The sequence below is a fragment of the Bos indicus genome, chromosome 3 (assembly GCF_029378745.1).
Source record: "Bos indicus isolate NIAB-ARS_2022 breed Sahiwal x Tharparkar chromosome 3, NIAB-ARS_B.indTharparkar_mat_pri_1.0, whole genome shotgun sequence".
Taxonomy (NCBI): Eukaryota; Metazoa; Chordata; class Mammalia; order Artiodactyla; family Bovidae; genus Bos; species Bos indicus.
In genome coordinates, this window is record NC_091762.1 from 75,902,352 (window position 1) to 75,922,781 (window position 20,430).

Consider the following 20,430-nt stretch of genomic DNA (forward strand, 5'->3'; position numbering starts at 1 on the left):
ATGTAATAGAAAAAAATAAATTTTCTTTGTGAAAATATGATTCATGAAATAAATAATGGTTGTAAATCAAAGTTCTAGATAAAGTGTTTTGTTGTTGTTCAGTTGCTGTGGCATGTCTGACTCTTTGCAACCCCATGGACTATAGCCCACCAGGCTCCTCTGTCCATGGGATTCTACAGGCAAGAATACCAGAGTGGGTTGCCATTTCCTTTTCCAGGGGATCTTCCCATCCCAGGTATCGAACCTACATCTTTTGTATTGGGAGACAGATTCTTTATCACTGAGCCACCTGGGAAGCCCTAGATAAAGTAGGCCTGAATAAAAATAAAATATGTAAGGTTTTGAAATTTTAAAGGGAATTTAAGATGATAGTTTTGTCAACTGATATTTAAGCATCAATTATCCGAGAGTTCCAAAGTATATCTATACTTAAAATCTAAATCACTCCATAGATCCTTCAGATTTCCATAAAAGGATAAAATTTTACTTCATAGCTAAAGCCTCAGTGTTTGAAAAAATAAGAAATTCTGTTTATCCAAACTAAAACTGAATTATTATTCATCTAATTTTCAAGATGAATGTTATTTTATTCAAGTGCCCCATGGTAGGGTAATAGCTATGTTATGGAAATAGTAGGGCATAGCCAAAGTAATGTATTTTAGAAATTTATAAAATACATTTAAACTCAAAAAAGAAAAAAATCAAAATATATTCGCAAGTACTACTGAATCAAACATATCTGTAGGCTGGCTACGAAAAAAGGAGAGAAAAAATAAAGAAGAGACCTGAGAGAACTCACAATTGATATCCACTGCTTCTATTAGATACCAATCCACTTGAAGGCAGCTGTCTTATGGAAGGAATAGTCTTTTCAAATATAAATGCTAAGAATGCTATGCAAGCCATAAGCAATGATGTAGACAGAGTCAGAGTTCCTAAAAGCATCACTGAGCCTTGATTATAGTTACATGGCCTGCTTTAGCCAATGGAATGTGAATGAACATAAAACGTGCTATGTGTGAACAGAAGCTTTCATTGAATTTGAGTGGGTCAGTTTGGCCTCTTTCTCCTGACCTCCACCAGGAGAACACATCCCTTCAGCCTGGATGCTGGAATGAGCAGACTAAGTGGACAGAGCCAAGCAGAGATGCTGCTGCTCCACACTTCTGTTAAGTGAGAAATAAATATATGTAGTTGTAAGCCACTGAAATGTTTTGGGATTTTTAGTTACCACTGCAAATGCTAACTAGAAGAAAGGGTAAAATAATATTTTATTCAGTTAAGCTACAAATTGTTGGTTACTTGCAGCTGAACACATTCCTAAATAATATATCCAAAATATGTACATAAATAAAAGATCATCATTTTACTTACATATGCACTCTCTGGACAGCAATTTACACTGTATCTGAACTAACAGAGCTTAGCATCAGGATATTACAAATGTGGAAGGCTCAAGGAAAGAGACAGCTCAGGTAATAATCTGCAGATGTGTGTGGCCTTGTCCAGAGAACTTCACAGTATGGATACTTGGGTAGCTACAGGGCTACAAGAGGGCAGGAAGTGCTTCAGATGGGTTGCTTAAAACAATGTATACCAGCGGTTAACAGCCTTCTGTTTATCTCAGACAACCCAATATAAAAGGACCAGGAGTAAATGGTTCTTCCCAAACATTAAAGCATAACAGAAAGAGGTGGAAGAAATTGGTATTCAGAAGGAATGGATACACACTCATGTTTTCTTTTCCTACCAGAGAATAATTAGAAGGAAACCAAGAGAGCAATATCAAGTGAGTCATTCTAATGTACTCAATTATCATTTATTTGAAAAATATTTTTCTTAAAAAGAGGTTTGAATTATTTTCCCTACAAAAATATTCACACATTTCCATTAATTTTATATAGGGATGTTTATGTATATAAATTGACATGCTGATTCATGCTTCCTCAATATGTCAGTTATTCAGGTTCTGTAATATTAGTGTCAATGTTCTAGTTATGCCTGAATAGATTAGCTTCTTATGTAGGATTCTTCAGACAATAAAATACATCTCTATGTGTCCAGTTATTCCTATCAGAAATTTTGGAATAATCCTCAGTTCCATACTTTTCCTCTCTAGCTCTCTCCTGCTATCAATTTAGCAAAGAATATAAGAGCTTCTACAAGGCATACTTCACTTTTCTATCCACCTCTCTCCATTTCCATGACTAAAATCCTAGAAATATCTTAATCTCTTGCCCAATCTACTGTAAATATCTCCTAATTTATAAATCCCTACTTCCTCTCTGACTTTCTTGTAATGAGTTTAAAAACAGCACAAGAGATAACTAAAAAATCAGTAAGTTCAGATCACTCTTCTGTTTAAAAATGCTTAATGACTTCACACTGGATATAGAATAAAAATTTTAAATTCTTAACCAGGTCAATAAATTCTGAGATGATCTTGTTCATGCCTACCTCATATTATAGGGCTTCCCTGATAGCCCAGTTGGTAAAGAATTCACCTGCAATGCAGGAGACCCCGGTTCAATTCCTGGATCAGGAAGATCCACTGGGGAAGGGATAGGCTACCCACTCCAGTATTCTGGCCTGGAGAATTCCATGGACTGTATAGACCATGGGGTCCCAAATAGTTGGACAGGACTTTCACTTTTCACCTCTTATTATGCCAATCACCCTCTGTTCCCTAACATTCAGCCACACTGCATACTGCCCTCCAATGTACCACCTTCTTCAGCTGTAGACTCTTTGCATATACCATTTACCTTAGAATTCTCTTTCTCCCTCTCGCCTGGCTAACTCCTATCATCTTAGACATCTTATTTCAATATCAGTTCATCAGAAATTCTCCTTCTCTTGCTCAGATCCCTATTATATTCACTTTCAGTACTTTGGTCTTTTTCTTCTTAGCTCTTATCATAACTTGAAGTTGTATATTTCCAGTATGGTTAGTTTTTTAATATTGTCTAATCCATTTGGCTGCAAGTGCCATAAAAACAGGAGTCACACTTGTAATCAGTCTTGCCCAGCACTGGGCATGGTGTGGAGTAACAGCACAATAGATATTTAGAATAGATGAATGAACAGACACATGAACTTGGGTAAAATGTACTAAATTGTGAAAATATTGCAGATTCTAGTAGACATGGTAGAGTTTTTTCAATTAAAAGTATTCTACCAACAAACTGTAGAATGATCACATATATATCTTTCTAGTTTCTTCAGTTTGTTATGAGTCAGGGGAGCTGCTGCTGTGTTGTACAAGAATGATATCAGAGTTCTTAGACTTTAGGTGTATCAAAATATGCAAGTACATAAAATTACAAACTGAGAAAGTCAAAGTGCTTTAAGCATATAAAAATGTCTCAAGTAGATTTGTTTTGTATCTTTTAAATAGTTTTTAATTACCATAATTTTAATCAATCATAAAATAGAGTTCATTGTTATATTAAAACATAAACTAGTGGCATGTCCATATAACAGCTCTGTAATTGTGATAGCATAAAATGGACATCAGGATTCTTTCAATAGAATTTCACTCAATGAATTTGAAAAGAAGGAAAGGCTAGGTTAAATTTAGTAACAAATAACTCCCCTAAATCTTAACAGAAGAACATATTCACTCTTGCCCATGCTCCATATTAAAAGGGATGACTTAGTGCAGTTGTTCAGAGACCAGGCTGATGGAGGCCCCATCATGACACATGTGTCTATAATTGCTATTTAAGGAGAAGAGCAAATAGTGCACTAGGTCATAAATACTTCTACTCCAAAAAGGTATTCCTCAGTTTTAGCTCCTGTGGCATTGGCCTAAGTAAGTCACATGACAGCCTAACTGCAAAGAGGAACTGGAAAATTAAATCCTATGATAGCCTCAGAAAGGGAAGAGAAAAAGAAACCCAGAGGAACCACACTACAGGCTGCTAGAGTCTGAGACATTCAGAGGCATAAGTGAGACCATTCATTCACATAACATGCCTTTTTTCTGCACTAGGCTGTGAACTAGTCTGCTGGGAATGAAAAATCAAGTGTGCTAGTTCTGGAGAAGCCACTTGAGCAATTACTTAAGGAGGCTAAGAAGGGTGCACATTCACATTTTGAAGAATCCCTAAAAGACCAGTTTAGAGTGATCTTGGGTGATCTCACAAATCACATAAGTTAAAGGTTAAAGGTTTGATTTTTTTTTTGAAAGATTACCAAAGAACTCTAAAGTTTCATTATTGTTGTCTATATATTTTCATTTAACTAGGCCCTCTAAAAAAGAAGGTACAAACTTAACAGTAATCTTTACTCAGCTTAAGGATAAATTTCTCACTTGTCTCAGAGCTAGAACAGTATAAAACCTTTTAAGTAGCATCACAGAGTTTTTGTTGTCTTCCTTTTCAGTATGAATACTGGAAACTATTATATTACTTTTATACTGTGAGCCCACTAGACTATAATTCTTGACTCATTAAAATGTTCTACTTTTTATACCAAAATATACCATTTTACCTATTATTAAACAATATTAAAAACATTAAGTGACATTTAAGACAAGAATATATTCATTCATATTCCTAGAATCCAAATTCAACTTTCTTTTTCGGCCTTCCTATTTATTTTCACACATTATCATACAAAGAAATTCTACCTGAAAAAAGAAGATTAAGAATATATTCCATTCTAAAAATAATGGATAAATTTACACGTGCAAAGAAGACATGTACCCTTGAGGTTTGGGGCTGTCTTAGTCACATGCAGAGCCAAAAGGGGTGACAAGTACATCCTTAAGACTGACTGCAAAGGGACTGATATTATTCCATTCGCAGTCGGCATTACACCATGTATTCACAGCTGAATTTATACTAATTAATAAATAGTAGAGAAGACATATGGGATTCCCAGGTGGCTCCATTGTAAAGAATCCACGTGCCAATGCAGGAGATGCAGGAGACGTGGGTTTGATCCCTGGGTCAGGAAGATCTCCTGGAGAAGGAAATTGCAACCTACTCCAATATTGTTGCCTGAATAATTCCATGGACAGAGGAGCCTGGTGGGCTACAGTCTATGGGATCACAAAGAGTCGGACATGACTGAGTGACTGAGCACCCTGGGCTTGGCTCAGGGAGTGTATTTAGAATGGGATGCATATAGAGTGTACTGAGAACTAAGAGTTTGATATATATACAATTGTATTTAGAAAAACATTAAACACTTTATACAAACAGTGCTCTTTTTATTTACTAGCACATTTTAGACGTTAAGACAAATGCATTCTCAATCACACATTTTCCTCGTTTTTCCAATATATTTTTGTAAATGAGCATGCACCCATCTGTTAATTAATATATTTATTAACTCTTAATAACTATTTAGTAACTATATTAATAAGCATTAATAAAGCTTATTTTTCTTCATAATTTTTATATAGAAAATAAATATGTGTTGCAGTTCTAGTAGTTTCTTTCTATACCAAAGTACAAAAATATATCACCTTTGCACCTCTTCCTTGTTCATTTCCCACTTTGGCTTACTATGTTTGTTTCAGCAGCTTGCTATTTTGTCTGCAGAAAGCAAACCTTAGTTTTATCGAGATAGAAAAAGCAAGCAAGTAAGAAAACAAACAAACTAGCAAGCAAAGAAGCAAACACAAAACACCATCTCTTTAAATAGCATTGGATACTTTGTAAGATAAAACATGTATTAATATGGAGGTGGTTCAAACCCTGGACGGATAAAGGTTGACGTCTTATCTTTAACACCCAGTCTTAGGACATTCAGATTTTGTCATGTAAAATGTTGTGTGGGATTATGTTCACAGATACAGAAATATGTTCCGTTCTATCACACCCACGAGCCCCAGAACAGTACACTGAAAGCTGGCATGAATAAGATCCATTCCACAAATGAAAAGCATAGCTAATCTGCTGATAGGTAATGAACTACTTTAGTCACTAATTTTTTCTTCAGTTTTAAATATTATTGCTATACTAAGAAATTTCATTTGTCTTTTAAAAATAGTTATTAGATGTGGCTATTAGGTACATTTTGCTAAATAAATGTTTGTAGATATTTCTATATGCCTTTATATAAGACAAATACATATTTTAAATGAAAGTGTTAGTCCCTCAGTCATGCCCAACTCTGCAATCCCATGGATTGCAGCCCACCAGGTTTCTCTGTCCATGGGATTTTCCAGGCAAGGATACTGGAGTGGTTTGCGATTTCCTTCTCCAAGGGATCTTCCCCACCCAGGGATCGAACCTGGGTCTCCTGCACTGCAGGCAGATTCTTTACCGATTGAGCTACCAGGAAAGGCTGTACATCATAATTTCAAAAATATTTTATAGTTGTTGTTAATATGCTTTGTAGTAGGTTCAAAAACATCTTGCCTTAAGTTTCCCAATAACTGAAGATTCTAGATAAAATGGATTCAGAATTTTAGCATTAGAGAAAGCATTAAACAAGAACATTTGTTTCAAATTTGTCTCATGAAAGAACCGAGAATTCCTTTCTTTAAAGTCATAACAGTCATAACATAACAGATAAACAGATATTTAGCAGCAGAGGGAACTTATTATTTCAAAGGGCCCTTCAAAATATAACTTTGTAATGCAAAAATTTAATAGAAATGAGTATGCTTTTAAATTTTCCAGCTGTATCATATTTTGCTTTCCTGATTAAAAATCTTTCCTAATCAATATTCAAGGCAATGTTTTACAGAAATGCCTAACCTCACTTTAAGGAATTCTTGATTTTTGGTAAGAAAAATCATTGATTAATGCTTTAATGTAATTAGCAAATTTAGAAGGACATTAATTCATTTAAAAGGAATTGAACTTTTTCCATCATCTGATATTTAGTTGGCATTATTCTAAATAGATCAGTAATTTTAAAGAACATTTTTAACTTTCATTAAAAAGAATATAGTATCAAAACTTAGAACTCTTTACTATTAGTGAAATTAATTCCATATTTCTTAAATAATGGTACCTTTTTAAAAATAGAATACTTCATAGATGTTAAATGTATAGAATTAAACTGCCTAGACAGTCAAATCAAAATGGAAAGATAAGGCAATTGTCCAAAACACTTAAGCCAAATAAAACCTCAGGCCAAAATAAAATGAGAAAGAAGCGTATTTTGGGTGGGTCATCCTGTTGGCTGACCTCATTAACCTAATTTATCGGATTAAGGTTCTTTTCCCTATTTTCCTTCGTAAGGTGTAAAAACTTCAATGGTCCAAGGGTGTGGTTTTAGTGGCAGAAGTTGGGAGTGAAGAGCTCTGGTTGTGCTTCTCTCACCAACACGTGTAACCTTGTACAAGAAAGCAAACTTATCTGTACTTAGTTTCCTCTTTTGTAAAATAAGACCCTAAAGCCTTTTCCATCTGAAAAGTTATCAACTCATGAGATAGTAAGATGACAGCTATGTGAGAGTGAGTATTATAAAATAGAGCAATTACAGCTATATGTGTATGTGTGTGGTATCCTCAATGTTCAACAATATAATATTACCCTAAGGACATTGCTAATATTTAACAATCACGGAAGTTGAAATAGGTATTTGATTTAATTACAATAGCTTTTATAATTGTCTTAAGAAATTAATTACACTTGAAGTAGGGAAGAAAATTTTTTTCACGCCTTGAGTTACATTGACTCAGAATAACACCAGAGTAAATATTCAATGTGTTGTCCATGCTAACACTATGAGGTTTGAGATACATCTCCATCCTTCATAACTCTGTAGGTTGCCTACTCATGTTAAGAACTGCAATGGTGAATGTACTGGATGCAGAACACTTAATCAGTTAACACTTAAGAAGTCTATTATTTGTACTATTAAATTATTTTAGCTACACCATTTGCATTACATTAATTCTTCAAATTCAGCTGACACATTTTAGCTTTGTGTCCATTTAGCTTTGTGCACATTTTTAGTGCAACAAATACCCTCATAATATTTAGGCACTATTTCAATAAGGTTCATTTCCTGACTTTCCTTCCATTAGCAAATAATTTGATAATGCAGACAGCCATCTATAAAATATTTTTCCACTACACAAATATATCTTTATATCTTTCAATATCAAAATAGCTTAAAAGCCTATTTTTTCTTCTTGGGGAATTAAGTCAAATAGCTTTCTTTGACTGTTTTTCACATCTTTTTCTCTGTTAGCTCTGTAGTCCACAGTACCACTTTCTTTTCTTTCTCCCTGTGAAAATCTCATAATGATTGTATTACACTATCAGTATTTTTCTTTTCAGGTCACCTACCTCATCTGTATTGTATAATTGAAACCTATAGCTTCTCACTTCTCATACTATCTTACTTCTTGAAGAGCACAAAATTTAATTTTCTCTCTGAAAATACATACACACGCACGTGTGCACGTGCACACACACACATACACACGTATCCTGAAATTCCCTTGTTCTTAATAAATTTGTTATTCTATAACCTTGGGCCCCGTATCACTATTACCTAAAGTTAAAGATGCTCTCAAAGTACTAAACTTCATGTACAGCAAAAATATACTGATGTAACTGAAGAAAGTCCATTACTAAGAAGAAAGTAAAGTCTTTAAACAATGTTAAGCATCTATTCTAGTATTAAAATATTTAAACAGATCATGCCAATGCTAATATAAATTTTAATACTTCATTTCTGATAAATACTATTGCTTCCATGTTTATTAAAGTTAAATAATATTTTTGTATAGAGATTTTTAAGTAATTTATCAAGCAGTAAACCATACAATGAAAGGGAGTATATGTAGGAAATCCTTTGGGTTATTAAATTTATTTAATAATTTTTCATGTGTCACTGAATGACAAATGATAATTTTTCTGTTATGGTTAATAATTTAAATAGCATATATGATACCTCTCTAGGGGTTTATATATCAAATATATCATCACTGTTTCAAAGTAGATACGACAGCTATTGACCCAAAATTGCTTTATTGAAAACTTCCTTAATGTGCTTTTATATGACAGGTTCTAACAGTTTATTAAATGTTTCTATCATGAGTTAATCATGCCAGGAAGACAAGCAGCAGCGTTTTCTATACCAATATTAAAAGATGGCCACAGAAGTAATGTGAAAAAAAAAAAAAAGAAGTAATGTGGTGCATTACTGCCAAATATGTTGATAACTTTGAAAAGCTGTTTCAAAATATTGTTTTCTTTATTCATTAGAAAATAATTCAATGACCTACAGATTTCAGTTATTTAACTAGCACCAATTTTTGTCTATGAGGGAGAAGACATGGTATGGAGGAAAAGGTACAGGAGACAAATCTGAATTTAAATCTTCATCACCTTCTATTTAATAGCTTTGTGACATGAACCTATCACTTCTGTCTTTGAATCTAAACATTCTAATTTTTCAAATGGTGATAATATTGCTTCTTTAAAGATTATTTGGAAATAAGCACCTGACTTAGGAACTGGTAGCTGTTATTGTAATTATGCACTATGTTAAGAGAAGCCAGATGATCAGGGTTGGCTCTTGGACACAAGAGCTCATGAATTTTAAACATATCAATTAATTCCAAAATAGGAAATAAATATATTTCCTATTTAAATAGCATACCTTAAAAGCATATTCCATCACTACATATAACCACATATACACACACACTACTATGGAAAACCTGATTTGTACCAAAAAGTTTATGTTGCACTCCTCTAAAATGTACCATCTGTCTGATTATTTGCTATGTATTAGAATTATAAATTAGGAATTATTACTACTTCTATTTTCAGCATTAAAGGAGACTTGTTTGTATTACTAAGTCACATGTTAATTCTGGAATTATAACACTTTTGGTTTTCTTAATTTTCTTTCACTATCTCAGGATAATTCATTAGAGTATTTTCTATAAAAACATGAATATTTCTAATGATTAAAGCCTGATTCACAAAACATGGCTAAAAACTTTGTAAAGGAAAAGTATTACTGATTTGTGGCCATCATTTTCCAAATATTGTTGACTTATGGTACCACTTTTAAATTTGAGTTTTCATTGACAACTCATGAATCAATATTTTAACATATGTACAAAACCTATCATCTAGGAATCTCTTTTCTGATTTTGTAGTCCCTCAGAGTATAATTTAATAGCAACACTGTATGGTCAAACTGCTGCTTGATATTAAAATTCCAATTTTTAATCCTGAGGCATTAAAAACCCTCTATTGAATATTGATGTAGTAAAGACTTCAAAGAGAAAAATGTCAAGGTTCTCGGAAGATCCCAGAATCATCTTCAGTATGTTCTTCCTTGGAGATATGAGTCACTTACTGGTCAGTTGGCTTGGCACAAACTGAAGGTCCATTCTTTGTCATAGATATGAATTAATGTTTTCCCCAAAGTCATCTTGCAAATTCACGTGCCTGACTAGACCCACTCAAAAAGAAATGTGGATGATACTCTACAAAGCAGCCATAGTTACTGGAGAGACCCAAACAAGTAATGTCTTTTTGTCTTCTATTAATTATTATACTCAACAAATAGCACATGTTCTCTAAATGAGAAATTTTCCAAAGACTATGAAATAATTTATGTGAAGGAAAAAAGGGAACAAGGATCCAGAAATAACTCAGATGGTAATTTATCAGTAGTTGATTACTCTTTGTGTACTCTGTTAATTTGGGTATAAAATGAAATGATAATATCATCGAATGAGGGATCCACTCATATTGAAGCAAAAGTCATCAAAAGATAAAATTATAGTAAAAGTAGGTGTAATTTTGATACATCAACATATCTTCAAATTTTCAAGTGTTTTAAAAAGGTGAATATTTTGTCATTTAAAAAACTAGGTTTTTATATCAGGTATTATGGACTACAAACTGCAAATGAAAGAAATCTAAGAAATGCTCTGAGAATTAACACTATGTGGATAATACTGTCATTTAATGATTTTATATTTGCTAAAAATTCAGTGATATTAATTTCCATCTTTGCAATTTTTAAAACATAAAAAACACACCAAAATACAGACACACAAAACACTTTAAGCTATATTTCGAATTTTATAAAGGAAGCAGAATCATTTAAAGCTTACAAACAAAAGTGAAATGGGATTTTAATTAAGAAAAATTTAATGCCAGCCTAAAGCAGTCCTAAAATTCAGAATAAAACATGGCTACTGTAACAGAAACAGGTTTATTTCTTTAGGAAGTGGTTTCTAATTCTGAAGCTGCAAATGTGCAGGCACACGTGATGGGGAATGTAAGGGTTGCCATGGTAAGTACACATCTTTTCTTGGACAGTCAAGTATTTTTAAAAATGCATAAAGAACTTTCACTTCATAATATGTCATGGAAATTGACTCTGCTTTCCTTACCAACATATTAGTATGATGCAATGCAACACAGTACAGAAATAACCCAGATTTTAAAAAACTTCGACCCAGTAAGATCGCTTATAAAACATGGAGTGAAAAATGAAATAAGAAATTTCCAAGTCAGAGAACTAATTAAATTGTGGGTCTAGAACAAATTCTAATTCCATTAAATTAATAAATAATCACACCTCAGGACATTCCACAGGCCTGATACACTTCCTGGGCGTCCAAATGTAAACATCACTAAACATCACTCTCGACATACTTTGGTCATATGCCTTATTTTTAAGGAAAAATAAAATCATTCCTACGTTCCTACTTTCTCAACGGTTTCCAAGAAGCAGGGAACGGACTCTGTTCTACTGTCTTTTGCACAAAATCTCCTGGAGGTTCTCTTAAGAGTCTGTGAAGTCAGCTCAAGACGCCTGGATGGAGGCGTGACACTTGGACTGGGGAGGTGGCAGAATCTGTTGAGAAACGCAGCAGGTTCTGAGGCGCTAGAGAACCCACGTGTACAGGGCTGGGGAACTTTTCTGCCACGTCTCCCGGAAGGAAGGTCTCACTTTTAAATAGGGGGCTAGCGGTGGCGAGGAGCTGGGTGGGTGGAAGGTGGGCAGTAAAACAGGAGAGGTGGCGGCGAAGCAGAAGGTTCAAACCCTTCGCAGGTATCTACTTGTGCTTCCCCGCATTCTAGTCTCTCCCTCATCAACTTTATTATTTTTCCGTTTTACAGGAGGGTTTAAGCAACAGGGATGCTGAGCATCTCATAGGCTCAGCCAGGAACAAAGAAAATCGAGTTCCTAATACTGTATCTCTCCCGTTGGAGATCACGTGTCCTGCTTTCGCTGGAATGCACTCTTCTCGCCCACGCTATAAAATCTCTATTGTGGTTAGAAATTTTACCCACGTTAAAATATGCTCACTTATGAATTGCTTTTTATCTACCAAGAGAACCACATTTCAACGTACACAGGTACACATTTACGTGGTGACCCAGTTACCACTGCAGGTGAATTCGATTTGTTGAAACTGTATTGGGAAAGTAATGGAAAAGAGCAGGTGGAAGATCTTCATGTCTCACTGAGCGCACCCTCCCCTCCCCCGTTTTCTAATTTCTTTTGAAGAAGTTCGAAAGGAACGTGGGAGTCGTGGGAGTCGCAGATGGTTCCTTTTTGAAGCCGATTCCTGGGAGTTGTGAAAGTGACCCCTTCCCTTCTCTGCCTGGCGCTGCGCCCTCTCGCCCAGCCCTCTCGCTTTGTGACTTGATGGGGAGGAGACAGTAAGGGAGAGGGCGGAGGCGGGTCCTTTATGCAGCCCTGATGGCCAAGAAGTAGTATAATGAAGCAATTTTGCAGCCATCTCCGTTATCATGAAGTCATACTATTTTTAAAGACATTCTGTAAAAGTCCCATCCCCTATTCCCATTCTTGACTCTGCAAACTGTAAAGACAGGAGAACCTTTGGCACCCAGTTTAATTGTCCGTGAGCTAAGGTGCTCTGATTACCCTGATGCTAATGTGCTTTCCTCCCTCTTTCCACGTAGCACCCAAAACTAGTCCTGCATCCTTAATGACTGAAAGGAGGATGCAAGATGCTGAAGGGGGCCCAGTACTGGGATTGGGAACAGTGCTGCTTCACCAGCTTCTCCGAGCAACACAAAGGAGATGTGTGGGCTGGAGTTGTTTAGCTTAGGGGAAAGGAGACATCGCTTTCCCTGACTCCCGGGAAGAAGGGCTTCGCTCCATCGCTCCCCCACTTCTTTTGGTCCTCCAATCTTTTATACTCTTTCTTCCCCTTCATCCCCTCCCCAAAACCCCACCCTATCCCTTCGGTTCCCAATGGCATAAAGGTCTTCTAATTATATTTTTCAAACAAATAGGCATCACACAGTAATACTACAGCTTCTAAGATAAAGGGACAAACGTGACCTGCCACAAGTGTGTCTGTGTGTGAGAGAGAGAAAGACAGAGAGACAGAGAGAGACAGAGAACCAATATCAAAGGAGCGCTTCATCCTTCAGACACCTCCGGAAAAAGCTGACTGGAGATATTCAAGATAATAAAGAACTATGATCAACCTCAGCTCAACCGTCGGTCTCAGCACCAGCTCCCCAAATCGCTCTTTGCCTTCCTTTTCGCAATATGTAACCCTTTAAGCTCACCCGCCAGCCCAGGCCACTCGGCACTCCCCAGCACCCGCAACAGCAAACATGCGACTCTAAATGCCCCGCAATCTGCCACATCCTCGCCACCTCCGCGGGCCACCGGGCGAGCAGCTCCCAGGGAGCGCTGAAGGCTCGGATTCTCCTACCCCCCACCCCCGTTCCGTCGGCCACCTGGGTCCCTCACCTAGGGCGCTCACTGTCGCTGCGGCCACAAGCGGCGAGGCCCCAGCGACCCCCTTGGCCCCGAAGCAATAGTATCCTACTCACATCGCCGGCGGGAGAAACTGCCCATGAGGTTCCGGAGAAAGTGAATCGTGCAGCTGCCGAGGGTTATTCCTTAAAGTGTCCGGGGGTCCGCAGTAGAGTGGGCACGAGGGACCTCGGAGGAGAGGAGGGGTGAAGGAGGAGAAGAGAAGGAGAAAGAGGGGATTCCAGGCAGCTGCCACGTTAGACCATGATGCTGGTGCCCTTCAGGTGGACAGCTGGAGAGGTTTCCGCGGGAAGCGGCCGAGGGGAAGCCCGAAGCGCTGGCGGGGGAGGCAGGAGCGCATCCACTCCCCAGCTTCCGCCCGCCTTGCGCGCCGCGCAAGCGACCGCAGCAGCAGAGGCGGCAGCGGCGGTGGCGGAGGCGCAGCTCCCTCCCCACCCCAGAAGGCTCCACAGACAATAAATCCTGGGAGGAGAAGAGACGAGCCGAAAAGGCGAATCTTGCACCCAACTCCGTAAAGCCCCGTGCCCGCTGCCGCGCCTCTCCTGGGCGAGAATCCCCGGGGACCCAGGAAGCAGCGGGCGGTTCGGAGGGGCCGTGCGCTCTCGCGGCTGCAGGCGACGTTGGAGTGGGCGGTTGCAGGTCCCTCCGGTGAGAACTCGCTGCGCAGGGGCTGACTGTCCGTGGCTTCAAGCCCGGGGTTCTCCCGGAGTGGGGTCCTCCTCGGTGCAGTGGCTTGGTGCACAGGTGCCTGGATTGGCAGGCGAGGAGGCGCTGCTCCTGGCTCTTGGCTGTGTCTCCCTGCTCTCCCCGCCCCCTCTCTTATTTTTCCCACCCCCTTTTCCGACGACACCAGCTGCAGCAGCCTCAAAGTGCTAAAACCTGTCAAGGAGATTTTCCAGCAATAGAGAAGGGGGTGACCACTTTCACAGCCCTCGGCTCCTTTTCGGGATCCTTGCCTGCCCCTCTGACCTGTACTCGGGCTCCCCCAAATTGTGAGAAGCAAATTCCCAGTCCCGCGGAGTACTGAAATGGTTGCCTTCTCCCGGCTCTGGCTGTTTTTTGTAAAGAACGGAACGACTGGCCGAGCTCTCCAGGTTCTTTCAATCTCCCGCTGGGCTCCAAGCAGGTGCTCGAGGCACGGCGCCGCCGGGCAGCGCGCGGCCGCCGGCTCTTCCTGCAGCTAGACCGGCCCGTGGCGCTCCGGCGGCCCCGGCGCGGCGTCCTGCAGCGCGGGCGACTCCGCCGCACCAGCGCCTCCGGGCCTCTGCGCCTTCCCGAGCGCCCCGCACCCGCACCGGCTCGGTGACGCTGTGCCCGTGGCTCCGCAGGCTGCCGCTCCTGCTATCTCAGCAAAGAGGCGGCCGGGAGCGCCTCCTCGGGGTTTCCTCCCCCGCCCGCCTTCCTGGCTGCAGGTTGTTGGCTGCCAAGGAGAAAAGTCTCTGCTAGCGGTTCAGTCTCTTCACATTAGTCAAGGCAACGACCTTTGTGCCTGCTCTCGCGTTCCCTTCTCCTGGGGCCGGGGTGGCTGCACAAAATTAGAAGGGGTTTTCCAACCACCCTTCACGCTTCCACCCCCTCTCCTCCGGCCAGGAACACACATTCTCACACTCACACACACTCATCTCCTCTCTCACGTAAAGGCACACACAGACATATAAAGTCTCACACGTCTTTAAACTCCCCAAAGCAGCAATATGTTAAGAAACCTATTGACGAGGCTGATGCTATATTTAGACTTCTCTTTTATTCTCTAAACCCAACGGGTCAATTCTCTCTTTAAAATAAGATTTATCATCCTGAAATAATTTTTTTTTTTTTTTTTTGCTTTTCGTGGAATGCAGGCTATAAGCTTTTCGTTTCCTCATGATAAGTGAGAATGTCCCTTCATCTCTCTACATCGCTGATACAGTAGACGTCATGATGTTCAGATGCCACTCCAGTGGATGCAAATTCAGAGTTTACTAAAAAGAAAATGCATTTGCTCATATTCTTGGATTTGCAATGCTAAAATCTTCAAGGTCAAAAATCATCTTTTCTGGCTGCTAAAGGTTGTCTAGGAAGAGACTTTGGAGATTGACACCTAATCAGCCGAGTACCAAGAATGATTATTTTCCACTTTACCTGGGCCATGAACGAGGGGTGACTTTTAAGGATAACTTTCCAGTGTATCATATTATTTGCATGTAAAAGGAAAAAGGAATAAGAGCATATTTTCAAAAGCCAAGTCATTTAAAAAGTGAGTTATAAAACACCAACAAGAAAGGGTTCTGAAAGGGCAAGGAAACAAAAAAAATTAAGGGCAGATTTTTGAATTGAACTCTCTAGGGCTCTGCTTTTTCACCGACAGTTTTATCCTTATAAACATTTGCCACATCTTAGTGTTTCAGTTGGACAGTGATATGAAAATTTTTAGGTTGCAATTGAAAATCTAAAAATAAATAAATAAATAACCTCACACAACAATTACACAGTTGTAGCAATACTTTTATAGGCCTCCAGTTCTTTTGGATACAGTTTGCACATAACTTTCACATATATTCATTATTTAATCATTTCCTAAAACTATTTAGTGGACAATATTTTCCCACACTTATTGGAAGGGCACAAGGCTTATCTCAGAAATATACCCAATTGCCTTGCACGTGAACTCAGAATTTCTTATTTTAATTCCAGGATTTAACTTCCTTTTACCAAAATATTTGACAAAAAAATTCCATATGTAAAATCACAGCCAATTATGAGGAAACTTATGATCACTGCAAACAGGTAACATACCTACCAATGAACTTATATCCCATGTGTTAAGTGGAACTGTTTTCCTAAATAAAAACGAAATTTTTCCCTTCTAATGAGGAGAAGGCAATGGTACTCCACTCCAGTACTCTTGCCTGGAAAATCCCATGGACGGAGGAGCCTGGTGCACTGCAGTCCATGGGGTCGCTAGGAGTCGGACACGACTGAGCGACTTCACTTTCACTTTTCACTTTCCTGCATTGGAGAAGGAAATGGCAACCCACTCCAGTGTTCTTGCCTGGAGAATCTCAGGGACGGGGGAGCCTGGTGGGCTGCCATCTATGGGGTCACACAGAGTCGGACATGACTGACTCGACTTAGCAGTGGCAGCAGCAGCAATGAGGAGAAGGGCTTCCCAGGTGGCACTAGTGGTTAAGTGCATTGCACTTGCCAATGCAGGAGACATAAGAGACTCTTGTTCCATCTCTGGGTCAGGAAGATCTGCTGAAGAAGGAAATAGCAAACCACTCCAGTATTCTTGCCTAGAGAATCCCCATGGACAGAGAAGCCAGGTGGGCTACAGTCCATGGGGTCTCAAAGAGTAGGACATGACTGAAGCGATTTAGCATGCATGCCATGGGGAGAAATATATTTTTGGAACCCCAAACTAAAAATTGATGATACCTCTGTAATATATTTCAAGACATATGTACTCCTTTCCTATTTGTCATATCATAGAACCTTGATTTCAGACTCTAGAGGTTCAAATGGATAAATCATTTTAAATGTTAGCAGGTGTGATGCAACGCCTATGGGTTTTAATAAACACTATTTTAGCATTACGGAGAGGGCAATGGCACCCCACTCCAATACTCTTGCCTGTAATAATTCCATGGATGGAGAAGCCTGGTAGGCTGCAGTCCATGGGAGTTGGACATGACTGAGTGACTTCACTTTCACTTTTCACTTTCATGCATTGGAGAAGGAAATGGCAGCCCACTCCAGTGTTCTTGCCTGGAGAATCCCAGGGACGGGGGAGCCTGGTGGGCTGCCATCTATGGGGTCGCACAGAGTCGGACACGACTGAAGTGACTTAGCATAGCGTAGCATTTTAGCATTAAAAAAAAAATTAGAAGGAAGTATTCTCTGTAGAATGAGCCTTGAATACCATGATACAACTTTTTCCTAAGATTTATGAATCTTGAACAAATTTTGGCCACCTTCGCTATTTAAACAATGAAACATACTGAGGAGATTTCAATAGTTCCATAGAATTATGAAACTATTGAAATGCAAATGCAGATGCTCGTCCTAAAACTCCAAGTTGCCCTGTCATCAACCCTTTGGAAATGCAGATGACTGTCTGAACACTAGAGAAAGATGAATGCTGAATATCCTTAGGCTGTTGCTCAAGCAGAGGTCCAATTCCAAAACATTAACAACTCTAAAAATTAGATCAAAGCAGTTTTAATAGATTAGCTATTCAGATTACATCTATCAATGGCTAAATATTAAATCCATAAAATTTAATAAACTGTTAATCAACTCCTTTGACTCACACTACTAAAATTTTTGAGATGATAATCTGTGTCCAGGAAAAGCAGGACCAACTTTATTTGAAAATAAAAGACATATGGTGACATTGACTGTCAGGTGTCAACTATCTTTCTAATAACTTTCTTTAGAGGCCTGGTTTTAGAGAAGTTGCTTTGGCAATTCCTGATTTAAACAAAAACCACTTATGTATCTTAATATCTTAACTCTTAATATTTTATCTAATATCTAACTTAATTAGATATTGGTTCTTATTGGAATTTAAAAAATGTTAATTTTTTATGTATGGGGATGTAGATCTGAAGAGCTCAGAGTTCGTGGAACTTGGTATGACAGGATCAACATCAGTGGGGAACCATATGGGTATGGAGGGCTGTTAGTTTTTGAAAAACAGGGAGAAGCACTGAGCAGGAAGTGGGAGTCATTAGATTCTTCTTCAAATTCTTTTAGATGGCCTTTACTGTGAAACTAATCTCTCAGATTAACAGTCGAATTCTAGTGAAAGAGAAGGGTTATTGTTTCATTTAATTTATTTGGATAATTATTTTTTATTTTAAACATTAATTGGCATGTTTATGATATACAAATTATAATGAACCCTGATGTATGAATTGTGCATCTCTTTTAAGAAGAAAAATATGATTGATTAACACTGAAGCTTCCTCTGAATTCCTTTACCTCTTCTTCCCTCACCCCTCAGAGGCAACCTCATTCCTAAATTTTTGTATTTATTTGTACATTAATAAATTTCATGCACTTTCACTAAGAATATGTTTATGTTGCTTTGGTAATTTAACTTTTAAATTAATGATATTATGCAGCTTAAATTCTTTTGCCACTTGCTTTGGATTTTGAAGAAAACAATATTATATCTATGAGAATTAATCATCTTGTTATATGTCACTCTGGTTCACTAATTTTTAATTGCACTGTGATAGTTGAAATGAATTTATCATTTTCAACTTCTGATAAAAATTTTTACTTTTATAAGTAATGCTGTTATGAATAATCTGTTAATGTATATGGATGAGTGCTTTTCTATTTTGTATACTATCTAGAAGTAGATTTCCTGGGTTGTAGTACATCAGATCAGATCAGATCAGATCAGTCGCTCAGTCGTGTCCAACTCTTTGCGACCCCATGAATCACAGCACGCCAGGCCTCCCTGTCCATCACCAAATCCCAGAGTTCACTGAGACTCACATCCATCGAGCCAGTGATGCCATCCAGCCATCTCAGCCTGTGTCCTCCCCTTCTCCTCCTGCCCCCAATCCCTCCCAGCATCAGAGGCTTTTCCAATGAGTCAACCCATCGCATGAGGTGGCCAAAGTACTGGAGTTTCAGCTTCAGCATCATTCCTTCCAAAGAAATCCCAAGGCTGATCTCCTTCAGAATGGACTGGTTGGATCTCCTTGCAGTCCAAGGGACTTTCAAGAGTCTTCTCCAACACCACAGTTCAAAAGCATCAGTTCTTCGGCACTCAGCCTTCTTCACAGTTCAACTCTCACATCCATACATGACCACAGGAAAAACCACAGCCTTGACTAGACAAACCTTTGTTGGCAAAGTAATGTCTCTGCTTTTCAATATGCTATCTAGGTTGGTCATAACTTTCCTTCCAAGGAGCAAGCGTCTTTTAATTTCATGGCTGCAGTCACCATATGCTGTGATTTTGGAGCCCCCCAAAATAAAGTCTGACACTGTTTCCACTGTTTCCCCATCTATTTCCCATGAAGTGGTGGGACCGGATGCCGTGATCTTCGTTTTCTGAATGTTGAGCTTTAAGCCAACTTTTTCACTCTCCTCTTTCACTTTCATCAAGAGGCTTTTGAGTTCCTCTTCACTTTCTGCCATAAGGGTGGTGTCATCTGCATATCTGAGGTGATTGATATTTCTCCCGGCAATCTTGATTCCAGTTTTTGTTTCTTCCAGTCCAGTGTTTCTCATGATGTACTCTGCATATAAGTTAAATAAACAGGGTGACAATATACAGCCTTGACGAACTCCTTTTCCTATTTGGAACCAGTCTGTTGTTCCATGTCCAGTTCTAACTGTTGCTTCCTGACCTGCATATAAATTTCTCAAGAGGCAGGTCAGGTGGTCTGGTATTCCCATCTCTTTCAGAATTTTCCACAGTTTATTGTGATCCACACAGGCAAAGGCTTTGGCATAGTCAATAAAGCAGAAATAGATGTTTTGGGGGAACTCTCTTGCTTTTTCTATGATCCAGCGGATGTTGGCAATTTGATCTCTGGTTCCTCTAAAACTAAATAGTTTTCAAACAGTTTTACATTCCTGCTATCATTTATAAGAGTTTTCTTTGATTCACATCCTGTCAGTACCTGGTATTATTTGGCAATTTAAGATTTTCCAGTCAAATCCAAGAGGTATAAAATAGCATTCTGCTGCTGCTGCTAAGTCGCTTCA

The 20,430-nt window shown here is 38.8% G+C and overlaps 1 protein-coding gene across 8 annotated transcripts in view; it reads right to left on the reverse strand.

Annotated features, from left to right (window-relative positions):
• Positions 1-14,924, reverse strand: part of LRRC7 (leucine rich repeat containing 7) — a 631,844-nt gene extending 616,920 nt beyond the window's left edge. For 6 of the 8 annotated variants that reach the window (XM_070786332.1, XM_070786329.1, XM_070786328.1 and 3 more), the window contains exon 1: positions 13,773-14,924. In XM_070786332.1, the coding sequence (XP_070642433.1) occupies positions 13,773-13,774 (2 nt within the window). In that variant the 5' untranslated portion in view covers positions 13,775-14,924. The remainder of the gene's footprint in view (positions 1-13,772) is intronic. The other 2 variants (XM_070786331.1, XM_070786333.1) reach the window with 2 other exon arrangements.
• Positions 14,925-20,430: the final 5,506 nt, after the last annotated feature.